Source organism: Sceloporus occidentalis, unplaced genomic scaffold (genome assembly GCF_023333645.1).
Source record: "Sceloporus occidentalis isolate IW3139 unplaced genomic scaffold, rSceOcc1.0.p SCAF_6, whole genome shotgun sequence".
In the NCBI taxonomy this organism is placed as follows: domain Eukaryota; kingdom Metazoa; phylum Chordata; class Lepidosauria; order Squamata; family Phrynosomatidae; genus Sceloporus; species Sceloporus occidentalis.
The window spans coordinates 80,464,828-80,490,722 of NW_028316986.1; the positions used below are offsets into that span (position 1 = coordinate 80,464,828).

Genomic DNA, 25,895 nt, shown 5'->3' on the forward strand with positions numbered 1-25,895 from the left:
GGAAAGCAAGTGGTAATTTTCATGTTTGTATTTTTTTCCTTATTTCTCACCCTTACAGACAGCAGAGAGAATAAAATTACTAGAGCCTATTGAGAACTTTATATCTGAATTGATTTTGTTAAGAGTGGATAAAGTGCCTTTGTAAACTTCAGACTATAAAAAAGAGAGCATATACCACAAATAAACACACATTAACTATCATTTGTTGTTGTTCTGTGCTGTGAAATTGGTTTCACCTTATAGTGACCTTATGAATGAGAAACCACCAAGAGACCATGGGCTCTTAACAGCTGGGTTCAGATTTTGCAAACTCCAGGTCCAGGCTTCCTTGATTGATCTACCTTTAATGCAATCTTCTTTTTTACAACTGCCTCAACTTCAATAAGCATTATCTTGTTTTCCATTGAGTCATATCATAGCCAAAAATAAATGGTAAAAAGCACTTATAAAAATGCTTGCAGAGATTAAGCTAAAGGGTTATGAAGAAAATCAGTGCAATGTAAATAAAGGAACAAATACTTTTGACTCCAGGATTTGCTGCATTGCTCAGAAGGGGAGGACTTGTTTACACTCCTGAAAAAACATATTCACCGCTTCATAACTGCAATCAGTTCACATGATGTTTTGGACTAATTCTGGGGGATCTGCAGGGAAGCAACAGGGAGTGCATTTCAGAGGGTTTTAAATTGATTAAAAAACAAACAAACTCATAGTCGGCACCAGGGTGGCTTTGATGTAAAGGAGCTTTTGGTGGGCAAAACTGTTTGCCAGAAAGTGTGTCACCATGTTAATTTGTTTGTTTTTTAACTTCAGTGTATACATATACCTCAACAGATAAACAGCATCAGGCATGGCACAGCCAAACCTGGAATGTCTCACTTTCAATATAAGGAATGTTCTCATTTTGCCTTTTCACCCACCCCCTTCCAGAGCGAATCAAACAACCATCCTAGTCTCACATTTGAAGATACGAGGGGAATGGGAAGATGAGCAAAGTTGGAGCCCAGTGAGATTGGAACCCAATTCCTTTCCCGGGGTTGGATGTATGGATGGGAGCTTTGCACTGAGGGCAAGACATAGGGAGGCAAAGAGCCAGAGCAGTGGTGTGTGTTTGAGGGAAGAGATCCCCCTGTATATGTATTCAGATCCTCGCATGAATAAGTGAGCAGGTGGGTGAATAAATGAAACAACCAATGTGTCCACTCCCTCTTCCTTCTCCTTTTCAGTCCCCATCATTTGCTCATGTGAAGACTGGGATACCTGCATTCACAGCAGGGAGAAGAAGAAAAAAGGAGAGACAAGGCTGATGGGGGGGATTGCAGGGGGAAAGGAAGTGGGAGTGTGCATGCTGACTGGCTCATTTGCACACTCAGGTGGGAGAGGGAGGGAGTAGCCCATTCTACCCCTTTACCATTGCTCCCATGGCTGAACATTTTCATAACTCAAATATAAATGAAATTAAATGTTATTTTTTCTTTCTCCATCTTGTGTGTGCACATGTGTGTGTGTATGCCTGTGTACATTTAAAGTTCTCTCACTCATTCATTGGATCAGAAAGAGGGAAAGGGGATTGAATGGAAGAGGCATCCAAAGAGACTGGATCTAACAGACGGACAAGCAAACAGTACCAGCTATTGGTTGATGGGTAGATGTATGCCAGGAAGAGATATGGTTGTATGGCTCAAAATGATGCAAAGGAACAGAGGTGCAGAAAGCCCCCTGTACCACTGTGAGTTTGCCTGGGGGAAATGTGTGGCCAGTTGTGCTGATGGTACCTCGATGGGTCACTGTGGGGTTGTTGCAGGGTCAGTGCGTACCAGGAAACTGCAAGGTGAGGCTGGATTATTTTCAGCATTGTAAACGAGGGGCAAATCCTTCTCACCTTCTCATTTCGTATATCTGGGAAAGAAGCCTTTGAGATTACTTATAAATATTTAAAGAAAGCTGAAAGAATTAAGAATTTGGGAAAGTGGTAATCAACCCCCCCTGCCATTTTTTATTTGTAAGTTAAGTAGTCTCTTGATATTGCCCAACATTTCAGAATTGATTACTTCTACCAGTGGTGTTTTTGTCTATCAGTTGTATAAGGAAAGTTGGAAGCCTTTTGCAGCTATACATGTCCACACCCACCTATACCACCTAGTACCATCTGGCTTCAGAAAGATTTAGTTTAAGAAACTGATTTAACTTAACAAGCACCTTTAAAAAAAGCTTCAATATAAGAAAGGAAGGATGAAGACAGAGGCCTAACTAAATTGTAGTTACAACTAGAGTAGACTTGTTGAAGAAATGGGAACTTGCCATATTCTCATCATTTAAATGTGTTGGAACTACCAGTTGGACTTAGAATGAAATGTTCAATATGTGACTGAACAGTGGAAAATTTACAGTGGTAAATAGTACACATTTTAGTTTGCCAAATACTTACTCTGATATCTTTTCAAAAGATTTTGTGGTAGGCCATAGCTTCCCCGTGATTTTTCGCCCAATTCCTAGTAGTTTTGAAAATCCATAACAAAAAATGAATAGAGTTGCACTATAAGAAAGCTCAGTTTTTAAATGTAAGTTTAGACTTTCATTCTTTATATTCTTTCATGCTGAAGAAAACGAATGGCTTTTGACACTGCTAACCTTTAAATTAGAAAATTGGTTTATAGCTGCTGCATCATTCTATAATAGAACTTGCCAACTATGAAGAGAAACCCAAAAGCAGTGCGTTGGTTCCATGTGGGCTTGCATTTTCCAATGAGTGTAGCAATTCTAAAAGACAGTACAGTTCAAGGCTGTTGCTGTTAAATCACATGGGTGCATTCACATAAGCTAGGGGTGGAAAATATGTAGTCACAGATTTTATGCAATTTCAAAGGTTTTCTTACATTTCCCCCACAAAAAAAAATTACTGAGGCGCGTTACAGACCGCCCCCTTGAGGCGGCTTGCACCCGCCCCTTTCCCCGGGGTATCGGGACCTCAGTGGCCAGAACGGCAGCTGCTGAGGCCCTGATCTGCCGCTTTCCAGGCTGCAGGGAAGCGGCAAAAGGCCGCTTCCCCACAGCCTGGAAAGTGGTGTCCTTGGGGCTTCAAGCCCCAAGGACACCCCGCGGCGGCGGGGAGGAGGAGAAAGGGGCCGCTTGGCCCCTTTCTCCTTTGCGTCGCTGGACGCAGCTGTGTGAAGGCTGCGTCCAGCGGCACAAACCAGGAAGGAGCTCCGAAACGGAGCTCCTTCCTGCTCCGCGCAAAGGGTGCACTAAGTGCCCTGGCGCGGAGCGACGACGTCACGTCCGCGCCACCCCATATAGAGGCAGCGCGGTCGTGATGTCGTCATGGCGGCCCCCATGTAGATGGGGCACCGCCATTTTGTACGGACTCAGTCCGTACTAGGGTTAGGGGGGTGCGGAAGCACTGCACCTTCCTAACCCTAATACGCACTGACTCCGTACTAAAAGGCCTGTCTGTAACGGGCCTGAGATAAAAAAATTCTACCCCAAGTCAGCCAATAATGCAGCCATGATTTTAGAGTGCTAGTATCCATTAACTGTGTTGCCTTTTTTAGACCTGGTCACAGGGCCAGCCTTAGAGGGTGTGCAAGGTATTTCAGTGCACAGGGACATGAAATGTTGTGGTCAAGTGATGCCACAACACCACTCACCAACCTATAGGATTTTATTTTAATGTTTTGGTTGCCAAAGGGAATCAGGTGGGGGGGAGACAGGGAGCACTTGCTACAAAGTCACATGACATCTTCTGTAATATGAGATTTGCTAAGAGAAGATCTTCGGAAGATAAAAGGTTTGTGAGAAGAGTATGAGAACACACTATAGGGTGATGGAACATCTTCCTTACGCCACTCTGCCCCACCATGTCTGCTTGTATTCAGTTGAGAAAGATGTGTTAGGTATGAAGCTGGCTTTTTGAAAAGAGATATGGAGGAGTCTGACCCTGAGCCTGACCTTAGTTCTGCCCTGAGAGTGCCAGTAGAAACTGGTGACAAAGAGCATGGTCAGGAGCCCAGCATCCAGACAATAGAGTCCTCTGGTAACATTGGCACTGATGATGATGAGGAGGAGGAGGAGGAGAAAGAGGAGGAAAAGGCCAATGTACCCGTACCTTTTTATAGGCAAAGGAGAACTGAAAGGGCAGGGCTGTGGCAGTCCAGAGCCTTTATATGAGACACCAAGCAATTAGGCATCAGCTGCACCAGTGAGACCTGGAGATAAAACTTTGGAAGGAATGTCATAACCTTTATCAGGGGTTAACTCAGGGGTCGGCAACCCCTGGCCCGTGGGCCGTATGCAGCCTGCAGAGTCAGCAGGACCGGCCCCAGCCTGGTCGTGCCGCCGCCACCGCGGCCTCCTACTCCTACTCCTCCTCTTGGCCTCCAAGCTGCCCTTGGCCCTTTAAGGGCGGCGGTGAGGAGGAGGACGAGGACTGGCTTCATCCTCCTCCTCGCCGCCGCCCTTAAAGGGCCAAGGGCAGCTTGGAGGCCCAGAGGCCTCCAGCCTGCCCCTGGCCCTTCTTTCGTGGCGGTGCCGGGGGTGAAGAGGAGGACGAGGCCTAGCTTCATCCTCCTCCTCGCCACCACCCTTAAAGGGCCAAGGGCAGCTTGGAGGCCCAGAGGCCTCCAGGCTGCCCCCGGCCCTTCTTCTGTGGCAGCGGGGGTGGCGAAGAGGAGGATGAGGCCTGGCTTCATCCTTGCCACCACCCTTAAAGGGCTAAGGGCAGCTTGGAGGCCTACAGGCTTCGAGGCTGCCCCTAGCCCTTCTTCCACGGCAGTGGGGGCGGTGAAGAGGAGGACGAGGCCTGGCATCATCCTCCTCCTCGCCGCCGCCCTTAAAGGGCCAAGGGCAGCTTGGAGGCCCAGAGGCCTCCAGGCTGCCCCCGGCCCTTTTTCCACGGCGTTGGCAAAGAGGAGGATGAGGCCTGGCTTCATCCTCCTCCTTGCCGCTGCACTTAAAGGGCCAAGGGCAGCTTGGAGGCCCAGAGGCCTCCAGGCTGCCCCCGGCCCTTCTTTCGCGGCAGAGGGGGCAGGCAGAACGAGGGCAAGCCTTGTCCTCCTCGCCCCTGCTGCTCTTAAAAGGCCAGGGGCAGCCTGGAGGCCTCTTGGCTTCCAAGCTGCCCCTGGCCCTTTAAGAGCAGTGGGGGTGAGGAGGACCAGCCCGGTCCTGCCACTGCCGCCACTGCTGCCAAGGCCTCCTCCTCCTCCTCCTGGGCAGCGCACGGGGCTAGGATGGAGGAGCTCGTCCCCTTTGGCCAGCCAGACCATTGGCCAGCTGGCCAAAGGGAATGGGCTCCTCTTGAGCACGCCGCCCGAGGGAGGAGGAGGAGGACTTCCACGGGCTCCTTCTCGGCCCATGCAGCCCCAGGCCTCTCCCTCTGGAGGGAGGCCTGGGGCCGAAAAGGAGCCCATGGAAGCGGCCTGCCTCCTCCACAGGCTACCCCCAGGGCCCTTGCAACCCCAGGCCTCTCCTTCCGGAGGGAGGCCTGGGGCTGAAATGGAGCCCGCGGAAGTGGCATGCCGCCTCCCTGGGCTCCCACCAGGGCCCTTGAGGCCCCAGGCTTCTCCCTCCGGAGGGAGGCCTGGGGCCGAAAAGGAGCCCACATGTGGTGATCCCTGTAGCAATCAGCCCTGTGCGTGGCTCTTACTCCCAGGGAGTCCCTTTAAAACTTCCCTTCTAGGATCTCCTAGGTCTCTATTCCCATTCCCTGCTGAGCGGAATGAGACCCCTTGAGGTCCTATATCTTGCTGCCACCACTCAGTGAATTTTAATGCCCTACGTTCCCTAAGCACACACTGAGACTTGCTAGGGAGAGATCTAGTTTAAGCAATCAGTAATCAGCAACCGAGCTAAAAGGCACGTGTCCAGGAGCAGAGAGAGCCAGCAGATACTTTTAAAGAAAGATATTTATTTTAAGGAAATAGCATAGGATAGGAAGATATCACTCATGCAAGGCCTTCTTGCCTTGCAGGTATAGAAAGCATAGTTACAAAGAGTTCATTTCAGGCAAGCTATTGGATAAACATAAGAAATCCTAGATGTACTAACTAACACATTCCCTACCTACTCACACAGTGATGGGATTTGCAGTCCGTGTTGAGTTCTTAGATGCAGGGAGCTGGCTTCTTGCCAACTCCACCTGCATTCCTCACAGCCGTTTCCCCCAGCTGCCCAGAGAACAAAGAAACATCTGGTTTCCCCCAAGAGGAGGGAGGGAGAGACAAAGAACCAGGGCCTTTTAAAGATTTCCCATAGAATGTTCTTGAATCTCGCGGTCCTACTCTCTGATTGGTCAGTTAGACCTTACATCAGCTATGATGTCACAGCTCATTAGCATGTGATGTCAGCTATCATTAGCATCCCCCCAGATTAACCCTTTGTGGTCCAGGAGAAGTCGCCAAATGACTGGAGGGCCCAGTCATTACACCACGGAAGCGGCATGCCACCTCCGCAGGCTCCCCCCCAGGGCCCTTGCGGCCCCAGGCCTCTCCCTCCGCAGGGAGGCCTGGGGCTGAAAAGGAGCCCGTGAAAGTGGACTGCCGCCTCCCTGGGCTTCCCCAGGGCCCTTGCGGCCCCAGGCCTCTCCCTCCAGAGGGAGGCCTGGGGCAGCGCAGGCCAAAATCAAGCCTGCAGAAGTGGCATGCCGCCTCCCTTGGCTCCCCCCAGGGCCCTTGCAGCCCCGGGCCTCTCCCTCTGGAGGGAGGCCTGGGGCCGCAAGGGCCGAAATGGAGCCCACGGAAGCGGCATGCCGCCTCCGCATGCTCCCCCCCGGGCCCTTGCGGCCCCAGGCCTCTCCGGAGGGAGGACTGGGGCCGCATGGGCCAAGAAGGGGCCCGCAGAAGTGGCCTGCCACCTCCTGGGCTCCTCCATGGCCCTTGGAGCCCTTTTGGCCAAAGGGAAGGGCCTGGGATGGGTGCCCAAGCCCTTCCCTTTGGCCAAAAGGGCCCCTTGGAGCCCGTTTGGCTGAAGGAAGGGACCGAGGAGGAGATGGCGGGCACAAGCCTCCTCCTCCCTATGGGGCTTCGGTGGAAGCTCCGCCCCTGGTGTGCAGCTCCGCCCCCAGAGGGTGGAAGCTCCACCCCCAGCACGCAGCCCCACCCCCCGGAGGGTGGAAGCTTCACCCCCCCAGCTTCAGCTCCCCAGTTGTCTGAGGGACAGCAACCCAGCCCCCGGCTCAAAAAGGTTGCCTACCCCTGCTGATTTCTCTGGAGAAAGCAACTTGTTCGTGGACTCTCTTGTTGACTTCCTGGATTGAACCTTTGGACTTTGGACTGATCATTCTGTTTGATGGAACACTTGACCCATTTGGATTGCTTGACTATGCTGATTTTTTGACCCTTTGACTTGAACGCAGACTGGCTACGGACCTTGTTTTTGGAACTCTGCATTTTGCTTTCCTCTTTGTAAGTCTGAAGTTCAAGACTTGCTGTATTATATATGCTATGTTGAGCTATTTTCCTTGTATCTTCATTATTTTGGTTTTGCTATCAGTTTCTGGCTGCTTTCACAGACAAATATAGTCAAATGTGATTGGATTGCATTGGTTGTAATCCCAACCCCGTCAACTGTGTATGAATGTATGTGTACTTTCAATTTCATTCCATTTAAGTGCTGGACCTAAAGGTACTTTACATGATGCTCACCCCCAGCCTGCATTTATTATTATTATTATTATTATTATTAACCTTTATTTATAAAGTGCTGTAAATTTACAAAGCGCTGTACATACAATCTTTTAATTAGACAGTTCCCTGCCCTCAGGCTTACAATCTAAAAAGACACAACACAAAAGGAGACGGGAATGGTGGTGGGGAAGGGGATTAGGTCCAGCAGTTCATCTCTCCCTCTGAGGCCTGGACCAAGGGAGATGGACTGGAGGGAGGACTTGGCTTCTTGGAGCTCGCCTGCCTCCCTCTCCCTCAAGATGGTGGATGAAGGGAGGGCGTGTCTTCTTCCAGGCAGGCCTCGTGGAGCTCGCCTGCCTTCCACTTCCTCAAGAAAAAGCCTGTGAGGTAGGCTAGGCTGGGAGGATGTGATTGCCTCAGTATGACCATCTGAGCTTTAAGGAGAAACCAGAATATAAACCTAATATATGTGCAATGATCCTTAGTATGAGAGAAAGTTGTATAATCTTTGATAGTGCATGATAAAATCATACTAATATTTGGCTTTCAAAAGTAACAGTGCAATACTGTTACTAGGCCAACCAAAGGCTGTAAAGAATGAGTAAGATTTTAAGATTTCCATATTGCTTCATCAAGCAAGATGCAGTGTATGTGGAGGAACAAGCTGTATAATTTCTGGTAGGATAATTCTTTTTGTAAAAGGTTATTACTTTTTGAAGGCACTAAAGGGAATCCTAGCATAAGACAAAATTTTAGGACAAGCTGTTCTTTTGACAAAAAATAAACAGGCATGTCAGTTGGATATTCCAAATATCACTGATGCATTTTCTCATCTCAAAAGTAGAAATAAACTTCTAAAATAGAATTTATATTGAAAAATTCAAACTAAATTGCAAGGGAAAGCAGAAATGTAATTTGCACAAACACCCAATAGAACCATAAATTTAGCCAGTCCTGCTGGAATGAGGCTTTTTTTTCAAACAGGAAGTGACAGTCTGGCCACCTGCAATTGGAAAAAGGAGCTCCATCTGGATCTGGAAGGATCTGGGTGTGCAGAAGTCTGGCCCAAAAGCAAAATGGCCAGTACCAAATCCACAAGACTTTGTGGTGCACTAATGACCATTTTAGTGCATATAATTTGACTCCCAAAATGTTGGGGAATGGGATGTGGTCCCACAGTGTTTCAAGGGAGATATAACCCTCCTATCTCTTGGAAGATGCAATCTCCTTACATAACCCCATGAGCTTGCTTCTTTGGATGTTTGGCCCGGGACAAATGGTCCAGAAGCTGCGTGCTGCTGCTGATTCTTTTGACAAGAATCATGTGTAGGGTTAGGGTTAGGGACCATGCAGCAACTGCATGGTTCCTAACCCTAGCACGGCACAGCGGCAGCCTAATGGTGGCATCCCATCCACACGGACGCCACCATCTTGATGTAAGAGACGCACAGCGTCTGCGCATTACTTACATCATGAGTGTGCCACTGGCACACTCACAACGTAACCTGGGTGCCGCAAAAAGAACCCAGAACAACTGGGTTCTTTTTACTCCAGAGGGATGTCACGCGGTTTGGTGGCTGCGGCATCCCTCAAGAATTAAAATGGGCACCTGCAGACCATCATTTTCAGGCGGTCTCTCCCGGGCCATAGTCTTTGAAATCAGTTTCAGAAATTTTGATTTCAGTCATTATTGTTACAGAAATTAGAGGTGAACATTTCTAACAAAAACATTGGTCTTCTAAAACGACATATCTTTGAAGTTTTTAAAACTTTAAGTTTTGAATGGATATTTTTCTGGTCAATCATATCACTTCTGTGGCATTTATTAGTTCCAGGTCCTAAGGACATCAAGGATTGAAAATAGGTCATCTTATGGGATGATTGAGCACTTGCTGCTAAGATGTCTACATACCTGCAGTGCAGACAGGAATCTGGAATGTAACTTATCATACACACACACACACACACACACACACACACACACACACATTTGAAGTTGGATTCTTTTCTTCATTATCAGAAAAGTGAGACACTTTTAACATTCATGCATTAATAAGGCAACTCTGTCCTAAAAGGAGATTGGAAGAATATACAGTCCGCCCTCTGTATCCATGGGCTTGCCATCCATGGATTTCAGCATCTGCAGATAGCAAGCCTGCATGGAAGGGGCAGCAGAGGGGAAGAGGAGGAGGAAGGAAAAGGAGGAGGAAGTGGTGGTGGCAGCAGGAAGAAGAGGAAAGAGCAGGAGGAAGGAAGAGGGAGAGGAAGAGGTGGTGGTATGGGAAGAGGAGGCAGAGGAAGAGAGAGGAGGAAGTGCGGTGGTGGTGGGCTGGGGAGAAAAGGAGGAAGAAGAAAGAAGAAGAGCGGAGGCAGAGGTGGGGTGGGGTAGAAGAGGAGAAGGGGAAGAGTGGCAGGGGGAAAAGAAAAGAAGGAGGAAGAGGAGGAGGAACAAGGAAGTGGAGGAGAGACGAAGAAGAGTGGCAGTAGCAAAAGGGAGGGTAAGTGAAGGAGGAAGAGGAAGGAAGAGAAGGAGAAAGAAGAGCATAGCGATGGGGTTATGGAAGTGGCCTTTAATCTTTGACTATTTCAGTTTCCATGCCAAGCCTGCTTTCTGGCCCTTGGGCTGCATCCGCACTGCACAGATAACCCGGTTTGAGACTGCTTTACCCACCCTGGCTCAGTGCTCTGGAATCTTAGAAATTTATAGTTTGTTGTGGCACCAGAGCTTTCTGATAGAACAAGCTAAATGTCTCACAAAACTACAGCACTTAGCCACGGCAGTTAAAATGACATCAAACCAGATTATTTCTGCAGTGTGGATTCAGCCTTGGTGGAGTTTGAAGGCAGGTTGAGGAGGGAGAAAGAGCTAGAGGAGGAGGAAGAGAGGTAGCCACTGGCCATAGTGAGGCTGGCTTTGGGGGGCTGGGGCAGCTGTGCCACCACTGGGGACAAGGAGACTTGAGTATCCACGGCTTTTGATATCTGCGGGGGGATCCGGAACAGATCTGCCATGGATACTGAGAGCCCATTATATTAAATTATTTGAAAAATGGGTAAGAAACCCTGATGAGAAGAATTCTGGACTGACAAAAGAATTTTGCAGTTTGCAGGTTATTCTACACACAATTCACACATGCTTGTTCTGCACACACAAAACAGTTTTTCCCCCAGAGATAATATTTCTGCACAGAAATGTTATTTTCCTTGATGCTGTTTCCTGCACATTTTTCTGCACAAAAATTATTTGCAAATATTATAAAGAATAAAAAACCTGCAGTTTTTGAGGACTCGCTCAATAAGAATTGCTCCAATTACTCATTTGTTCCGCCAAAAATAAAGCAAGTGAAAAATTCCATCCTAGGTCGTAAAATCCTCAATTTGATATCTCTAGTCATAGTACCAGAAAGATGTGGTTTGATTATGGTTGTAAAACAAATATTACTTTTTTTGTTTCTCTTTACTTTTTTTAGATGAACAAGAATCAGTGCAAAAGCGGACTTTCACAAAATGGATCAACACTCATCTGGCCAAGGTAATACATATTCTGATCTTTGTTTTTCTTACATATTCAAATAATTCTTAACAACAGCAGTTACTGAACAAGATTCACTGCTCACATGAAGAAGAAGCTGTTTATTTCTACATTGCAAAAGAAAATAAACAAACAAAAAACGCTGACTGGTGGTGCAATGGTTAAATGCCTGTACTATAGCCACTCACTCAAAACCATAGGTTGCGAGTTCAATACCAGTGAAAGGGCTCAAGCTTGACTCAGGCTTGCATCCTTCCGAGGTCGCTAAAATGAGTACCCAGTTTGTTGGGGGCAATTAGCTTACAGTTGTAAACCACTTAGACACTATTAGTTCAGTATGAAGTGGTATATAAATGAAGCTGTTTGTTTGAAGCTGTTTGACTTGTTAATGCTTTTGAGGTATTGGAAATAGTATTTTCCATAACTACCATGATTTAAGCCCAGTACAGATTGATGCTTTGCACCAACCTGGGGCCAATTTTAGGGCTCCTTAGGGCAGGGCATCCATATGTGTCCAGCCCTACAATCAGCGCTTGTGTGCCATCCTGCCACGGCCCCATCCACATGGGATGCAGCATTGTGACACACGGGCATCTGAGCGCCCAAACAGCACTCGCCGGAAGAGGCATCATGGTGTCACATTACAGTGCTTTTGACGCTTCTAAAATGAAGCCACTCTAAAACTAATGTACCTCTTTGTACGTTTTGTACTGCCAACCTTAAAGTCAGCCATGAAATTGTTTGCACTACATTTCTCAAAAATATTTTAGAGGAATTTCTACTTGTATTCTCTAATCCCTGATTTGAATTAACTTCATATCAAATAATGGGAATCAGACTGACAATAACTTGAATTAAAAGAAAAAGATTGCTATACTATTATGTTCCAGTCACTCTAGAAAGAAGTCATTCAAGATGTTTCAATTTCATTTTTTCATCCTGAAATTACAAATATGAGTTGATGTTATCAATGCTAGGGAATTCTGGGAATTTCGTGAGCCTTCTTTGTCAGAGAGTTCGGGGGCAATAACAAACTACAGTTCCCAGGGTTCCCTAGCACTGAGCCAAGGCAGCTAAAGTAGTCTCAGACTGGATTATTTCTGCAGTGCATTTCAAACCTCAGTATTAGAAAAGAGAGGAGTGATCAGAGGCTGGATCTTGAGATAATATACTTTGACACTACAGTGTGCCCGTATCATACGCAGGTGCATTATATGCTGCTGTCTATGTGTATTTAGATTTTGTTTTGTTTTGTTTTCATATGCATATCTGTACACTTCCCTACAGCAAGCTATCTTTGCCATTGTAATGTCCATTTCACCAGTTTGAAGAGCTCAATTTGGAATTCTTCAAACTTCCGTTTTGTTTTTGTTTGTTTTTTAATACCCTGACTAAGTAGGTATTATGGGGAAATCTGGTCCCTCAGTGGCTTGTCTCTAATTCTGTATCATTTTGTCATAATTGTCACTGTCAAAGCTATCACAGCTCATATGTTTAATTAGTAATGAATTCTAAATTCACACATTAAAGTGAATGTGCAGTGTACTGGAAAAGCCAACTTACTGACCTTTAAAAAAGCTTTCAAATAATTCATATCTCTCCTACTGTGCTCCTAAAATTAATTGTGATGATGGCTCATCACCAACAATATTTTACATCTTCATACACCCTCTTAAATATCATACCTGCTAAAATTAAAAGCCTGAACCATATGTGCTGTGATTGTGGAATGATTTGTTGTGATGTGCTTCATAGATGGCATGATGGCATTAAAAAAACCCCTAAGTATGCAACTTGAACTGATGTTATTTCCAAATATAATATCATCAACATCCAAATAACTGAGCTCTTTAAAAAGCAGTCTTCTTCACTGATGTGCAGATCAGATTTATCAAGTAGCTGTTCTAATATTCTAACAGAAGTCTTAATTTTATAATAATAATATGAATTTTGAGAGAAATGAGTGTTAGAAAAATGTATTTTTAAGAGAATTTTTAAAAATGTACTTAAATGCATTAGTGTGATTTAGTGCATTTGAAAATGGTCGAAATTAGGTACATACTGATTCTTCTATTTATAGTCCAAGCATAGCTTTCATAATTAAGCAAAACATAGCACTGTGAAGTTTCTTTTGCTGGTGCATTTTGTTTAATCCTTAACTTGGACTGCATAAGTGCTAAACATGTGATTTGACACAACATTATAAATTATGGAATTATGAGATTTTATAGTTTTGTGAGATATTTAACCTTTGCTGTCAGAAAGCTCTGGTTCCACAGCAAACTACAAATCCCAGGATTTCATAGCATTGAGCCATGGCAGTTAAAGCAGTGTCAAACTGCATTATTTCTGCAGTGCAGATGCACCTTTGCTTTGCTGACTGGTGTTTCTCTTTATAATGGTTGATTCTTCCTTATCCAGAATTCCAAAATCCAAAATATTCCAAAATCCAAAATTATCCACTTTTAGCTGAAATAGTGACACCTTTGCTTTCTAGTAATGTAAACAAACTTTGTTTCATGCCCCAAATTATTAAAAATATTGTGTATAAAATTACTTTCAGGCTATGTGTATAAGGTATATACAAAATATAGATGAATTTCCTGTTCAGACCTGGGTCCCATCTCCATGATATCTTTTTTTGTTGTTGTTAACTATCCTCGAGTCAATCTTGACTCATGGTGACCCTATGGATGAGATATCTCCAAGAACCTCTGTCCTCCACTGCTCTGCTTAATTACTGCAACCCCATACCCATGACCTCCTTAATAGAGTCCATCCATCTATCATGAGGCCTTCCTCTCTTCCTACTTCTCTCCACCATTCCCAGCATTATTGTATTTTCCAATGAGCCCTTCTCATGACATGTCCAAAGTACAACAGCCTCAGTTTGGTCATCTTGGCTTTCAGGGAGTTTTCTGGCTTCATCTGCTCTAGGACCCATTTGTTTGTCCTTTTGGCTGTCCATGAAATAATCAGCACTCTTCTCCAGCACCATATCGCAAATGAATTGATTTTCTTTCTTAACTGTCCAGCTCTCACATCCATACATGGTAATAGGAAATATAACTTTTGTGCTCAATTGTATATCTTTGCATTTTAGAATCTTTTCTAGTTCTCACAATGTATATGCAAATATTCCAAAATCTGAAAAACTCCAAAATCCAAAACACTTCTGGTCCCAAGCATTTCAGCTAAAGGAGACTCTGCCTGTATTTATTTTTCATAGTAGGTAATAAGTCCCAGAGCATAGAAAGATGTAATAGAGAAAGGGTGTTATTAATATGCATGTTATACCCAGGTATGTGGATTTTAACAGTAACTTTTCAGCAGCAAAGAAATAGCTTGATTTCAAAGTTCACTTGAGGCAGAAATTTTCCCATTTTAGAAAATGTACATGCTCATTTCTAGAATTTCAAGTCATGGATGCAAGCCATTTGCAATATGAGGATCTCAGTCATAGTTATCCAGAGATAACTCTTACAACTCAAATTTTTAGTGTTTATTGAAAATATGTTCCACCAGTTTTGATGGTGCTCAAGAAGACAGTCTTAGATTGTACTCTGATCATTTTTTGACAATATAATATAAAGCAAATAACTTTTTGGCACTACGGATGCCATATGTAGATAACAGAAATAATTCCAGATGGGGGTTGGAGAAAGGAATAAATAATTAAAGGCTTCCTACTCCCCTAAGGCTAGTTCCATACGTGAGATTGGACCCTTTCAAATGTTGTAGACTAAAAAAGGAAAACAGTGTATGTAATAATACATGTTGTTATTAAGGAAAAGGGAAGAGACTAGATAGTGTATAGAGACACAGTGATCTCAGCACTGTGACATTCTAGGCACTGAACTCACCGGCAGGATAGTACAGATAAACCTTTTGTATCCTGTCCATGAATCTATCCCATGCCCACCCTAGTATCCACCTGGTCTGGAGCAGCGATGAATGGGTGTTCAAATGCCCATCCACCCCTACACCATGGAGCTGTCAGCACCATCACCTCACTCCTTGTTGCTGTTCTCCTTCAGGCCTCTGCTTCAGCCCATTCAGGTGGAAATGGGGTGCCTGGTTTTATCCATGTGACCAAGCACCTCCTTCTAACATCAAATGCTATGATTGGGGCTTTTAAGCAGAATGACAGCTGGTAAGGGGACTAACAGCTGTCTGGTCTAGAGGCTGTCATGGTAGAATTTCTGGGAAATTCTGCTTCAAAGAGCTGGGTTTTTTAGACTGGGCCAATGGCCAGTTGGTCTGGGGTTGGGCCGGATCCACTGGAATGGCATCCCTGGCCCGGAGCTCTTGGCCTACATCATCTAAATAGAACAATGCTAGGCCTTTTGACCATGCATACAACCCTCTAAGCAAGTATAAGAGATTAAGCTTAGAAAGAATGTCCCCATAACTGGCATGTCTCAATATGCTTCATTCGTTAATTCCATCACTTCATTCCATCCATCAGTCATAAAAAATGAGCTAAACATTAGGTTTTTGAAAATTATTTCAGTATTAGATTAAAGGGAATGTCGATGTGGTTTGATATACTAATGTTGCTGTCTTGAACCCACTTACCTGGGAGTAAGCACCTTTAAACTCAGTGGAGGCTTGCTTTTGTGTAGCTCTCTCTAGGGAAAAAAAAAACCACTTGCAAGTATTTGGTAATTATTTTGTAATGATATCCTTATAGAAAGCAATAAGTAACTTCAGGAGGTTGTTTTTCTGCTACTAGAAAGTCTTCAAAGACTATGCCATTTTCTGTAGTTCAGGACTTAAAATGCCATGCATGTTGTTTCTGCAGGAAACAGCATATTTTAGTCAGACAGTAATACCTGAAAATTCTGTAGTTAGGAACACTGGCCTTTTCCCACAAGAAGTGACATTTTCTGCACATAAAATATTGTTGTTTGTGCAAAAACAACAACAAACGAACAACCATATGTGAAATTGGGGCAAAATAAGTCCTAAATCATGAATGCTATTTTCTGCACAAAAAACTCTCACATGTGAAATTTGCACAAAGTAAGTCCAGAATGGCAATGGTTTTCCTTAGTCCAGGACTGCTTTCATCAGTTTTGCATGACACTTGAGACATTTTTCAACCATTTTAAAACATATTTTGAATATTTTTCCCAAGGTTTTAGGAAGCTCTTACATATGTGCAGTAACTACATCTGCCTTCCTTCCTCTTCTTTAATTTACAGTGGTACCTCGGGATACGAATTACCCAGGTTACGAAATTTTCAGGATACGAAAAAAATTAATTTAAAAAAACTGTTTCGGGTTAAGAAAGTTTTTTCGGGTTACGAAAAAACTTTTGGTGCTTTTCGGCGCGATTTCGCACCAAAAAGCGGCTTTTCCCCATTAGCGCCTATGGGGATTCGGCTTGCGAAAGCCTTTCGGGTTACGAAATTGACAGCGGAACGAATTAATTTCGTAACCCGAGGCACCACTGTACTTTGTTTCTTTCACTTAACATTTACAATAAGTGGAGCAACATTTAGTACAGTGGTTCCCAACCTTCCTAATGCCGCGATCTTTTAATACAGTTCCTCATGTTGTGGTGACCCAAACCCATGAAATAATTTTCGTTGCTACTTCATAACTGTAATTAAATAGGTGTTTCCCAATGGTCTTAGGCGACCCCCATGAAAGGGTCATTCGACCCCCAAAGGGGTCCCGACCCACAGGTTGGGAACCACTGATTTAGTATAACAAAATGTTGGACCAGAAACAGCTGACAAACATATTTCTCACGAAATTTGTAAAAATCTTGCCATCATTATATAAGTAATTGATTGGACCAGAATTGCAGTCTTTAGTCTTAGCTACTCTACTGTTATTGTCTTATTTTGATTATTTATTTTGATGCAGTGGTAATTAATCTTATCCTTGTCCATATCCAATCAGTTGCATAAAACTAGGTTGCTTATGTTAATGGGGGGACCACAAGATCTTAAATTAGTTGTCATTTTTTACTGTAGAAAGTAGCTATGCATTCATAGAAATGTAAAAATGTGAAAGTCACATTTGCTTTTGTATTGTGAACAATAAGTGAACCAACACTGCTAATTCAAGACTCCTGTCTTAGCATTGTTGTAGACAAATGAAAACAGTTTATGCAAAATCTGAGTTATGTTTTTATAGAATGTATTGAACAGCTTGTCCAGTAAAGACAAGGCAATACCCGAAAAACCCACAAAAAACAAAAGGCAATACATTTGCTTCCCACAACGGGCTGTCAACATTCATTATAATTACATAAGAAATCATAAATTTAAATAGTCCTCTGTGAACATTTTTTCTTCTTCTACATTTTGTTTGGATCATTTCCTATAAACAAAGCTGAATTAATCAAAGGATAGTTATTAAATTGCAGGACCAATGTATATTCTGCTTCCCTGTTGTTCTTTTCTAAATCACTGCACTAACATTAAACTTATGTTGGAAGAGTCAACAACATAGCTATTTCCTATACTATATACTAGTATTTTTTTTTCCTTGAAAAGGTGTGAAATTGATGTGTGGGGTAAGCACATTATCAACCCCCCCCCCCACACACACACAAACAAACACACACTGATGACTTCAGTGTTCTTATATTACTAGAGCAATGTGGGATAGAGTATCCGAGTATTAGAAAATAATCTAATTTCAGTTACATTACATCCAACCCTAAGGGGGTGAGTATTTTCAGATTTCTGCAACTATTATGGTATAGAAGAAGTGCATTTCTTCTGCCCTGTTTCATCCTCTTAGAATCCAGAGGGAAATCTCTCTTTATGTGACCTCCAGTCTACTAATTTTAATCTGTAGGAGCAGCAGTGGAGACACTACCATTCTGGCTACGGAGGCATATATTCTCATAAGCATAGAGTGTAAAGTACCTTTCTTGGTTACAATAATAATATTTATTTTTTACCCACCTGTTCTATGGATTGAAGTGGGGAACAACAATAAGTAACACAATAGAACAGATTTATAGTACTGTTTTTGTGTTGTGCACTGAACAACAGAAGAGAACACAATGATCTGTACAACAGGTTCATTTACTAAAGCGGAGCTAAGTGACTGTATAAGTTAAAAGCATTTGCCATATATGATAATGAGAGAGAAGAAAGTGTATAGTCAGTCCTCCATATCCATGGATTATTTAAATACATGGATCCAAGCATGCACGGCTTCAAAATATCTACAATTATATAAATTCCAAAAAGCAAACCTTGATTTTGCTATTTTATATAAGTGACACCATTTTACTATGCCATTGTTTTTAATGGGTCTTGAGCATCCATGGATGTTGGTATCCACAGTGGGTCCTAGAACCAACCCCAGCAGATACCAAGGACCCACTATATTAGACTGTGGTGAAAATGCACTAATTTTCACCACATATCTCTTTCCTGTGCCTTCCACTACAACTTGGTGCTGTGTGTTTTAACACCAAGAAGCAAAACAGTCTCTTATTATAGTGAGAGGCTATACAAGTCCAGGGCCAACATATATACAAGGTTAAGTACAATTTGCTCAGTGGCTGTGTTAGTCTGTTTCAGTAAAAACAGTAAGTAGTAAAGTGTTGTAGCAGCTTAAAGACTAATATGTTTATTATGGCAGACCTTTTTTTTTGGATTACAGTCACCATAGCAGATACTTGAACTGCTATCCTAAGTGTGTATCTATGAGTATGCATACATGTGAATCAGTAAATGAACAATTGTGAATGGTAGGGCCAGAAGGAAAGTACAGGAAGCACAGATAATGATAGTTACTTCATTAGCAGTGATCATTAACAAAACAGTTTGTTGGGACTATTTCTTTGAAAAAAAAACACATACAAAAGACATATTATGGCAGGCATCCTATCAGTTATATCCATTTAGAGTAGACATTGAATTTATTGTTGAATGTGAGTCAACATGCAAGTAAAACCCATTGATTCAATAGATCTAGTCAGTCAGGACTCATGCAGCTCCGTTCCTGAGTGGCATGAGGTGCTTCAAGAGAGGAGCTGACTTTGCTGGCCTCCAATTGAGAGAGGCCTGGTGTGTGTTCATCAGGTGTGAATTCACCTGAATGTTATGGAGGAATGAAGAGCCAGGGACTATTTAAGTCTCCCTGCCTCCCCTTCATTCCCTCTTTGCAGTGTAAGCTTTGACCCAGCCTCTCACCTCTGGTGCAGTGTGAGCTTTGCTTGTTGATCAGGGGATGGGTAGGATTCCCCCCCTTTTACCTCCCCCCCCCCCCACTGCCAAACCTAGCTGGCTAACAAGGAAGTGTTTAAATAGCACTTAAATAAAATGATCACTTGGCAGGTAGTAGTGGAGAAAAGAAGCAGGTTTGGTGAAGATCCTTGGCAGCCTTTTGGTGAAGGAAGAGGCTCTGGAACTGCCTGTTTAGGTCCTATGACTCAGAGGGTAGGAAGGAGATTATTTTTGAGGCTGACCAGAGGGCTTGACCCTCACTTTAAGTCCTGTGACTTTGGGTCAGTTCCGCGAGTCTACCTTCCAGCTGATCATCAGATAGGGAAAAATTATAACAACTATCCAGCTATTTGATTGCTCCCAGGGCTCAGGTGTTTTGACCAAGGGAGGAAGGCCTGGTCAAAGCTGATTCTGCACTAGGTTGCTCCCTCTTCTTTTTCTTGTTGAGTACCCAGTTTGTTGGGGGCAATTAGCTTACACATTGTAAACCGCTTAGGGAGTGCTTAAATGCACTGATAAGCTGTTATTCTCCAGGCTAATTTCTCTTAAATACAGTGACCCAGCTTTCTATGTCTACTCTTGTTATTTCAAGGTTGATTAGTAATAAGTGGAGTAATAAGTGTTTTGATCTCTTGGATATAAAACTTGTAACAAGTAGAAAAACATATTGGATGAATGACATTTATATATGTGTTTGCTTATATATGGTAATTCAAATGTTGATTCAGTTGGGCTAGTCTAGTTGGGACAAGCAATAGGATTTAGCTATTGATGATTTGATTCCCATTATATCACAATAATGCTGAAACATATACACACACACCATTTGCAAAGTTAGGTTGAAGTTCTTGGGGAGGGGGAAGAAGGTGTGAGTGTGTGTGTGTGTGAGAGAGAGAGAGCATGTGTGTATGGGGAGAGAGTCGTGAGTCTGACTCTGATACTGTTCACAAAATATTAGGCCAGTCATGTGCTCAGAAGTATCCTATTCCTCCATCCTTAGTTTATGACCATCACTTGTCCCACTGTTTTGGGCTTAGCTGGTAGATCTCAGGATTCCAACTAGCATCAAAGTGGATCCTGCAAGCCTGGACCTTTTTCCTGTCTATGCATACCACCACAGAGATATCTGTCTATTCTTGTTCTCCTTGCCACATTGTGTACCATCCTTATTTTTTTCCTGAAATATCTTCCAAATATTCACTGTAACACTCAACTACAGGGAGAAGGATAGACATAAACCTACAGTGAGAAAACAACACATAGCCTAACATGAACATTCTTTCTGTTCTCTCCCACCCACGACCTGCAGCGCAACCCTCCCATGGTGGTCAATGATCTGTTCGAAGACATCAAAGATGGAATAATATTAATTGCCCTTTTGGAGGTTCTCTCAGGACAAAAACTGGCAAGTATTTTCCTATGAAAAGTATATTATTAATTTGAATTGTTACAAATTAAATAGTTACTTTAAAAATGTTTATTTGTATTGTTAGCAATCCCTTTTTGTGAGGCATTAAAATGCTCACTTTTTTCTGCTACATGTTAAGCAGAGTACATTATAGATTATATTGTTTGTGAAATAGTAACATATCTGGTTTTTCTGGACTGTTGCAATACGATGATGCCCACATCTAAATACCCAGTATAAGTACTAAAGTACTAAAGATACAGGGTACAACTCCTGAGATGGGTCTTTATGGAGTAAAATAAATGAAACATAAAGGAAAGTAGATAGTTTGCATTTACTTAACTTTACACAGAATCTTCCCTCACCACTGATGTAATTGGAGAAGGGTTTTCAGGCAAGAGCTTCATGTGTTAGAAAGATTATGGGGGTGTTCTCACTGGGGTATACACTGGTTTACAAATAGAATCCAAGGAGCATTCCTACTGAAACCTGAATTAACTCTAGAACAGTTCTAGATTAACCCGCAATCGTTCCTACTGCGATTCGAATCTGATTCGAATCGGAACATTTAACCCGGATTAGAAGCCTATAAACCGGCGTAAAAAAATACTAGGGTCGACCCTAGTATTATCCCTTGATTTGAGATAGGAATCGCTGTATTTAAATGGGAATGTTTCGGCGTCTGATTCGGGTTCCACAGGATGGGAGGAGCAGTGCTCAAGGGGCTGGCCTGGGGATGTCACCCTCTTTGGTTTCTTTCTGCATTGCCGGTGCCATTTTCTTCCATTCGCATAATAGCCTTTCCTCCAGTGGATTGCAACCTCCCCTCTGCTCCTCTTTCATAGACCGATGTGTGAGGAGAGCCATTGAACACCATTTTTAACTATTCTTTCTTTTTCACCTCTACCTGAGCACCAGATGGGCTTTGGAGGACAGCTCATAGATCAATGGGTCAGGCAAAGCGAATTTGGGGACCCGAGGTTCTTTCCAGAGGAACTATGGGATGGGTTTTGCAGGACATATCCCTGCTTCATGGCTCTCCAGACAGCCCTGGGAGTAATCTTCCCCAAAGATTCTCTCCCCATGGGACAGGCAAAGCGAATTTGGGGACCCGAGGCTCTTTCCAGAGGAACAATGGGATGGGTTTTGCAGGACATATCCCTGATTCATGGATCTCCAGATATCCCTGGAGTAATCTTCCCCAAAGATTCTCTGGGACCCGAGGCTCTTTCCAGAGGAACTATGGGATGGGTTTTGCAGGACATATCCCTGCTTCATGGCACTCCAGATGGCCCTGGGAGCAATCTTCCCCAAAGATTCTTTCCCCAGTGAAGCCCTCTGCCTTCTCCTCCTTGATCTGATTTGGCGAAAACACAGGCACACACACTATATAGATAGGTAGGTAGGTGTGTGTGTGTGTGTATTTATACACACACATGTTTATATATGAATGCTCTCACACACATGCATATATATATTATGGGAATTATGGGAACTGTTGTGTTTGTGAGACATTTATCCTCCTCTGCTAGAGAGTGCTGGTGCCATAATAAACTACCATTCCCAGGATTCCCTAGCACTGAGTTATGGCAGTTAATATGGGGAGACACAGAAGAGGACAAATAAGCACCTCCTGATTGGCTCTTTAAAAAAAAAAACGCAAAATTTATAACAAATTAAAAACGGCCAGGTAGTGGGAACGCAGGTACAGGCTACATCGGTGTATGTTACTCCGAATTAATGTGATGTCATGATGACGTCGCTTTGATTGACAGCCGAAACAAGTGAATGTGAACAAAAAAGTAACAAAACCGGTTTAAATATACACCGATTCATCCTTGAATGGGAACGAAACAGGGTCGATTACAGCAAATTAAAATAAAATGTTACGTAAATGGGAATGATACAAATAAAGCAATTTGAAAAGCGGGATAACACTGGCTTTATTTTGAATCGCTTTAAAACGAACCGCTGTATTTAAATTCGTTTTAAATCGCAAGTGGGAACACCCCCTATGGCTCCTCTTTATGCAGCTACCCTAAAATTATTCCATGCAAGGGGCATTCTCCTGGTTCTTACTGTTGTTTTAGTAAGCAGTGCTAGCTTTTTGGGAACTTTCAGACATTAGGCAGGTCTAATGGGCAGCAAGCAATATTTATGTGCAGCGACAGAATGCAGGCAAGGTTTTTCTAGCAGGAGTGGCAGCTGATTGTTCCAGTGTCACGGGGCAGTGAATCTCCTTTGGGTTTTACAATGAAGTTTAAAGCAACTATCCATGGTGGTAATCCCATTTTCTGGATAGGAGTCAACCTCTTAAGATGTTCCTACAAAGTCTAAACTAAATCATAGTTCACCACCTCACTGATATTGGAGCCATCAGCTTCCTGTTCCTGGAGAAATGCAGAGGAACAAAGAAAAATACATGAGAAACAGATTCATTGAATGGACAGTGCCATTTCTCAGATCTATTCCAGCATTCACATGAATTGACCAGGTGCTATCCAGAGCAAATTAGGGTCAACAAACAGTTATTCTGTGTACATATATAAAGTGAGCACATCTAACTGCAGTAACAGTTGACAAGGAACATTTTCATCCAAAATAAAAAGCCATTAAGATCTACCATGTGTGTATCACACATTAGAAAATTAATGGATGATGGTGGAGTAATCTTAGAAAACCTGTCACTAACAATCATTTAGTATTATTCCTTCTGCTGGTATACAGCAAAGGCATCAATTATGTCTGAGTCTGTGGTATGTGACCCCTAAGGTGTTTCCCGAATCTGGTTTTTAGACTTGCACCTAGCACACTCAAGTTTAAAATTCATAACATCAGTCTTTAACAATTAACATAAATTAAGCTGTATGTTGTTTATCCTTTGACTATGCACTCCCAAGAGAACATAGAAAACTATTTTAGTCTTATAAAAATTACAAATTTATCAATGAAGTGATCCAGAACATTCTGAATGTCTGAGTGCAACTTCTCTCTAATTGTTCAGGAAACATATTCAAGGTTAGCTGAATTGGTGATACAGCAGAATACAACAAAACCCACAAAACAGTGATACTTTTATTGGCCAACCAAAATGCACAAAATATATCATGTATTTTGTGCATTGGTTGGCAAATAAAATTATTACTGTCATGTGTATTTTGTTGTATTTTCCTTCTAAATGTATCATTCAAAGATATCTTTTCCTTCTACTTTTGATCTCAGCCTGATACTGTTTTTACAAGAAAACACTCCCTCTTGTGGTAGAATCTTTCTACACACTCAACAATAAAGGTGTTTTTTCCCCTACCTACCTTATAAAATGATGTTGGGGGGCCTAAATACCCCAAAGGAACCAGATTGTTCTGATCTTAGAAGCTAAGCAGGGTCATCTGTGGTTCATAACTGATGGGAGACCACCAATGAATACCAGGAGCTGTACTGTAGGCTATGTTTCAGAGGAAGGAACTGGTAAATCACTTCTGAGTATTTCTTGCTTAAGAAAACCCTATAAAATTCATGGGGTCACCATAAGTTGACAGGTGACTTGCAGCCAGGTGACTTGTTTTTCTTCCCTCTGTAAGAATAACCTGGAAAACAGCAGTTTTCAAGGAGTAGTCACAGTTTGGGATTTATTCTGTTGAAAATTGATGCATGTATTTTGTCTGCTGAAAACAGTTTTGAACAAAAAACCATGTTCTGAACAACAACAACAAAACCCCTCATTTATTCTTCATGCAGACTATACCCCAAATTGCAAAGGTATCTTGTTCATCTAGGATTCACCTCACCAGCAGAACCCCTCTTTTGTCTGGGATTCATTTATGAATATTTTTTCATCCTTATTGCAGAGTGGTCTGACATGAACAGGAATTCAGGACAAAGCAATATTAAAAAGTATCTGTGTTCTCCCTTATTAGACTGGTCATTTTTTTTGTTCTGAAAATATACAAATAATTGGATTTATAATCAATGCATCCATTACTGGAAGAAGAGAGCCAGTACTAGGGCAGGGAAGAAAGTCATAGGGACATTAAGTAGTCATTACCGTTGGCATATTTACTTGTAAAAGGCCCATAAGGAAGTCAGTGAGTTTGTTTTAAATGTGTTTAGCATAACAGTTTTGAAGTAGCTTGGCACTATGGCTAATACAGTTTGTCTTTTCTTGACACTGTCCATGATTTGTACTTTTTTAAAGCCTTGTGAACAGGGGAGAAAATTGAAGAGAATTCATGGAGTAGCCAATATTGGCACAGCCCTTAAATTCTTAGAAGGACGGCGGGTAAGTTCAACTGTTCAACAGCTCATCTCCCTCTCCACACACAAAGTCGCCCCTTCATATCCATGGATTCTTTAGCCATGGATTTTTAACCTCCATGGCTTGAAAACATTTCAAAAAATACAAATTCAAAAAAGTGACACCATTTCACTATGCCATTAAATTGTATTTAATGGGACTTGAGCATCCTTGGATTTTGGTATTTACTGGGGGTCCTGGAACCAAACCAGGATGCCAAGGGCTCACTGTGTAACAAAGAAAACAGCACTTGCAGCCTGGAAATAACTTCCAGTTCTAATTGGGGGAAAACGAGAAGTAAGTATTCATGAAAAAGGAACAAGAACAATGAGTTAAAGTGCAGAAGGCTGCCATATGCACAACACACAACATGTACCAGGGCACATGCACAAATTAATCCTTGTTATACTACATATGAACAATTGTCATGTGGCTGGGACTTTGTGATGTTCCTTTCTTCCAGAGTGTCGCATGTATGTTCAAGACAATGGCATTATGCATTCCTTGTATACAAACAACACCATTGTTTGTATGGATGTGTGTAAATACCAGTCTTGGTGTAGCACTAGTTATCCATCTGCCTATCTATCTCTTTAACTAAACACATGCTCCATAAGGATATTCAGGCCAAAATGTAAAATTATCTACCTACATCACTTCATGGGCTAGAAATGCTCATTCAGAGGCTATCTTCCAAAAATCCTGGTTCTAATAACATTTTCCCAGTATAATGGTTATTATTTCTTTATGTATACCAGGAAAGAGCAATTTCAGCAGGTCTGGGGTATGATTTTGGACCTTTGGGTCCTGGTGGTGCAGTGGTTAAATGCCTGTACTA

General features: G+C 42.8%; 1 protein-coding gene across 1 annotated transcript in view; it reads left to right on the forward strand.

Annotated features, from left to right (window-relative positions):
* Window positions 1-25,895, forward strand: part of SYNE1 (spectrin repeat containing nuclear envelope protein 1) — a 437,342-nt gene that overhangs the window by 66,034 nt on the left and 345,413 nt on the right. The window contains exons 3-5 of the mRNA XM_089530176.1: window positions 11,090-11,151; window positions 20,665-20,760; window positions 24,959-25,042. Of these exons, the coding sequence (XP_089386302.1) occupies window positions 11,090-11,151; window positions 20,665-20,760; window positions 24,959-25,042 (242 nt within the window). The remainder of the gene's footprint in view (window positions 1-11,089; window positions 11,152-20,664; window positions 20,761-24,958; window positions 25,043-25,895) is intronic.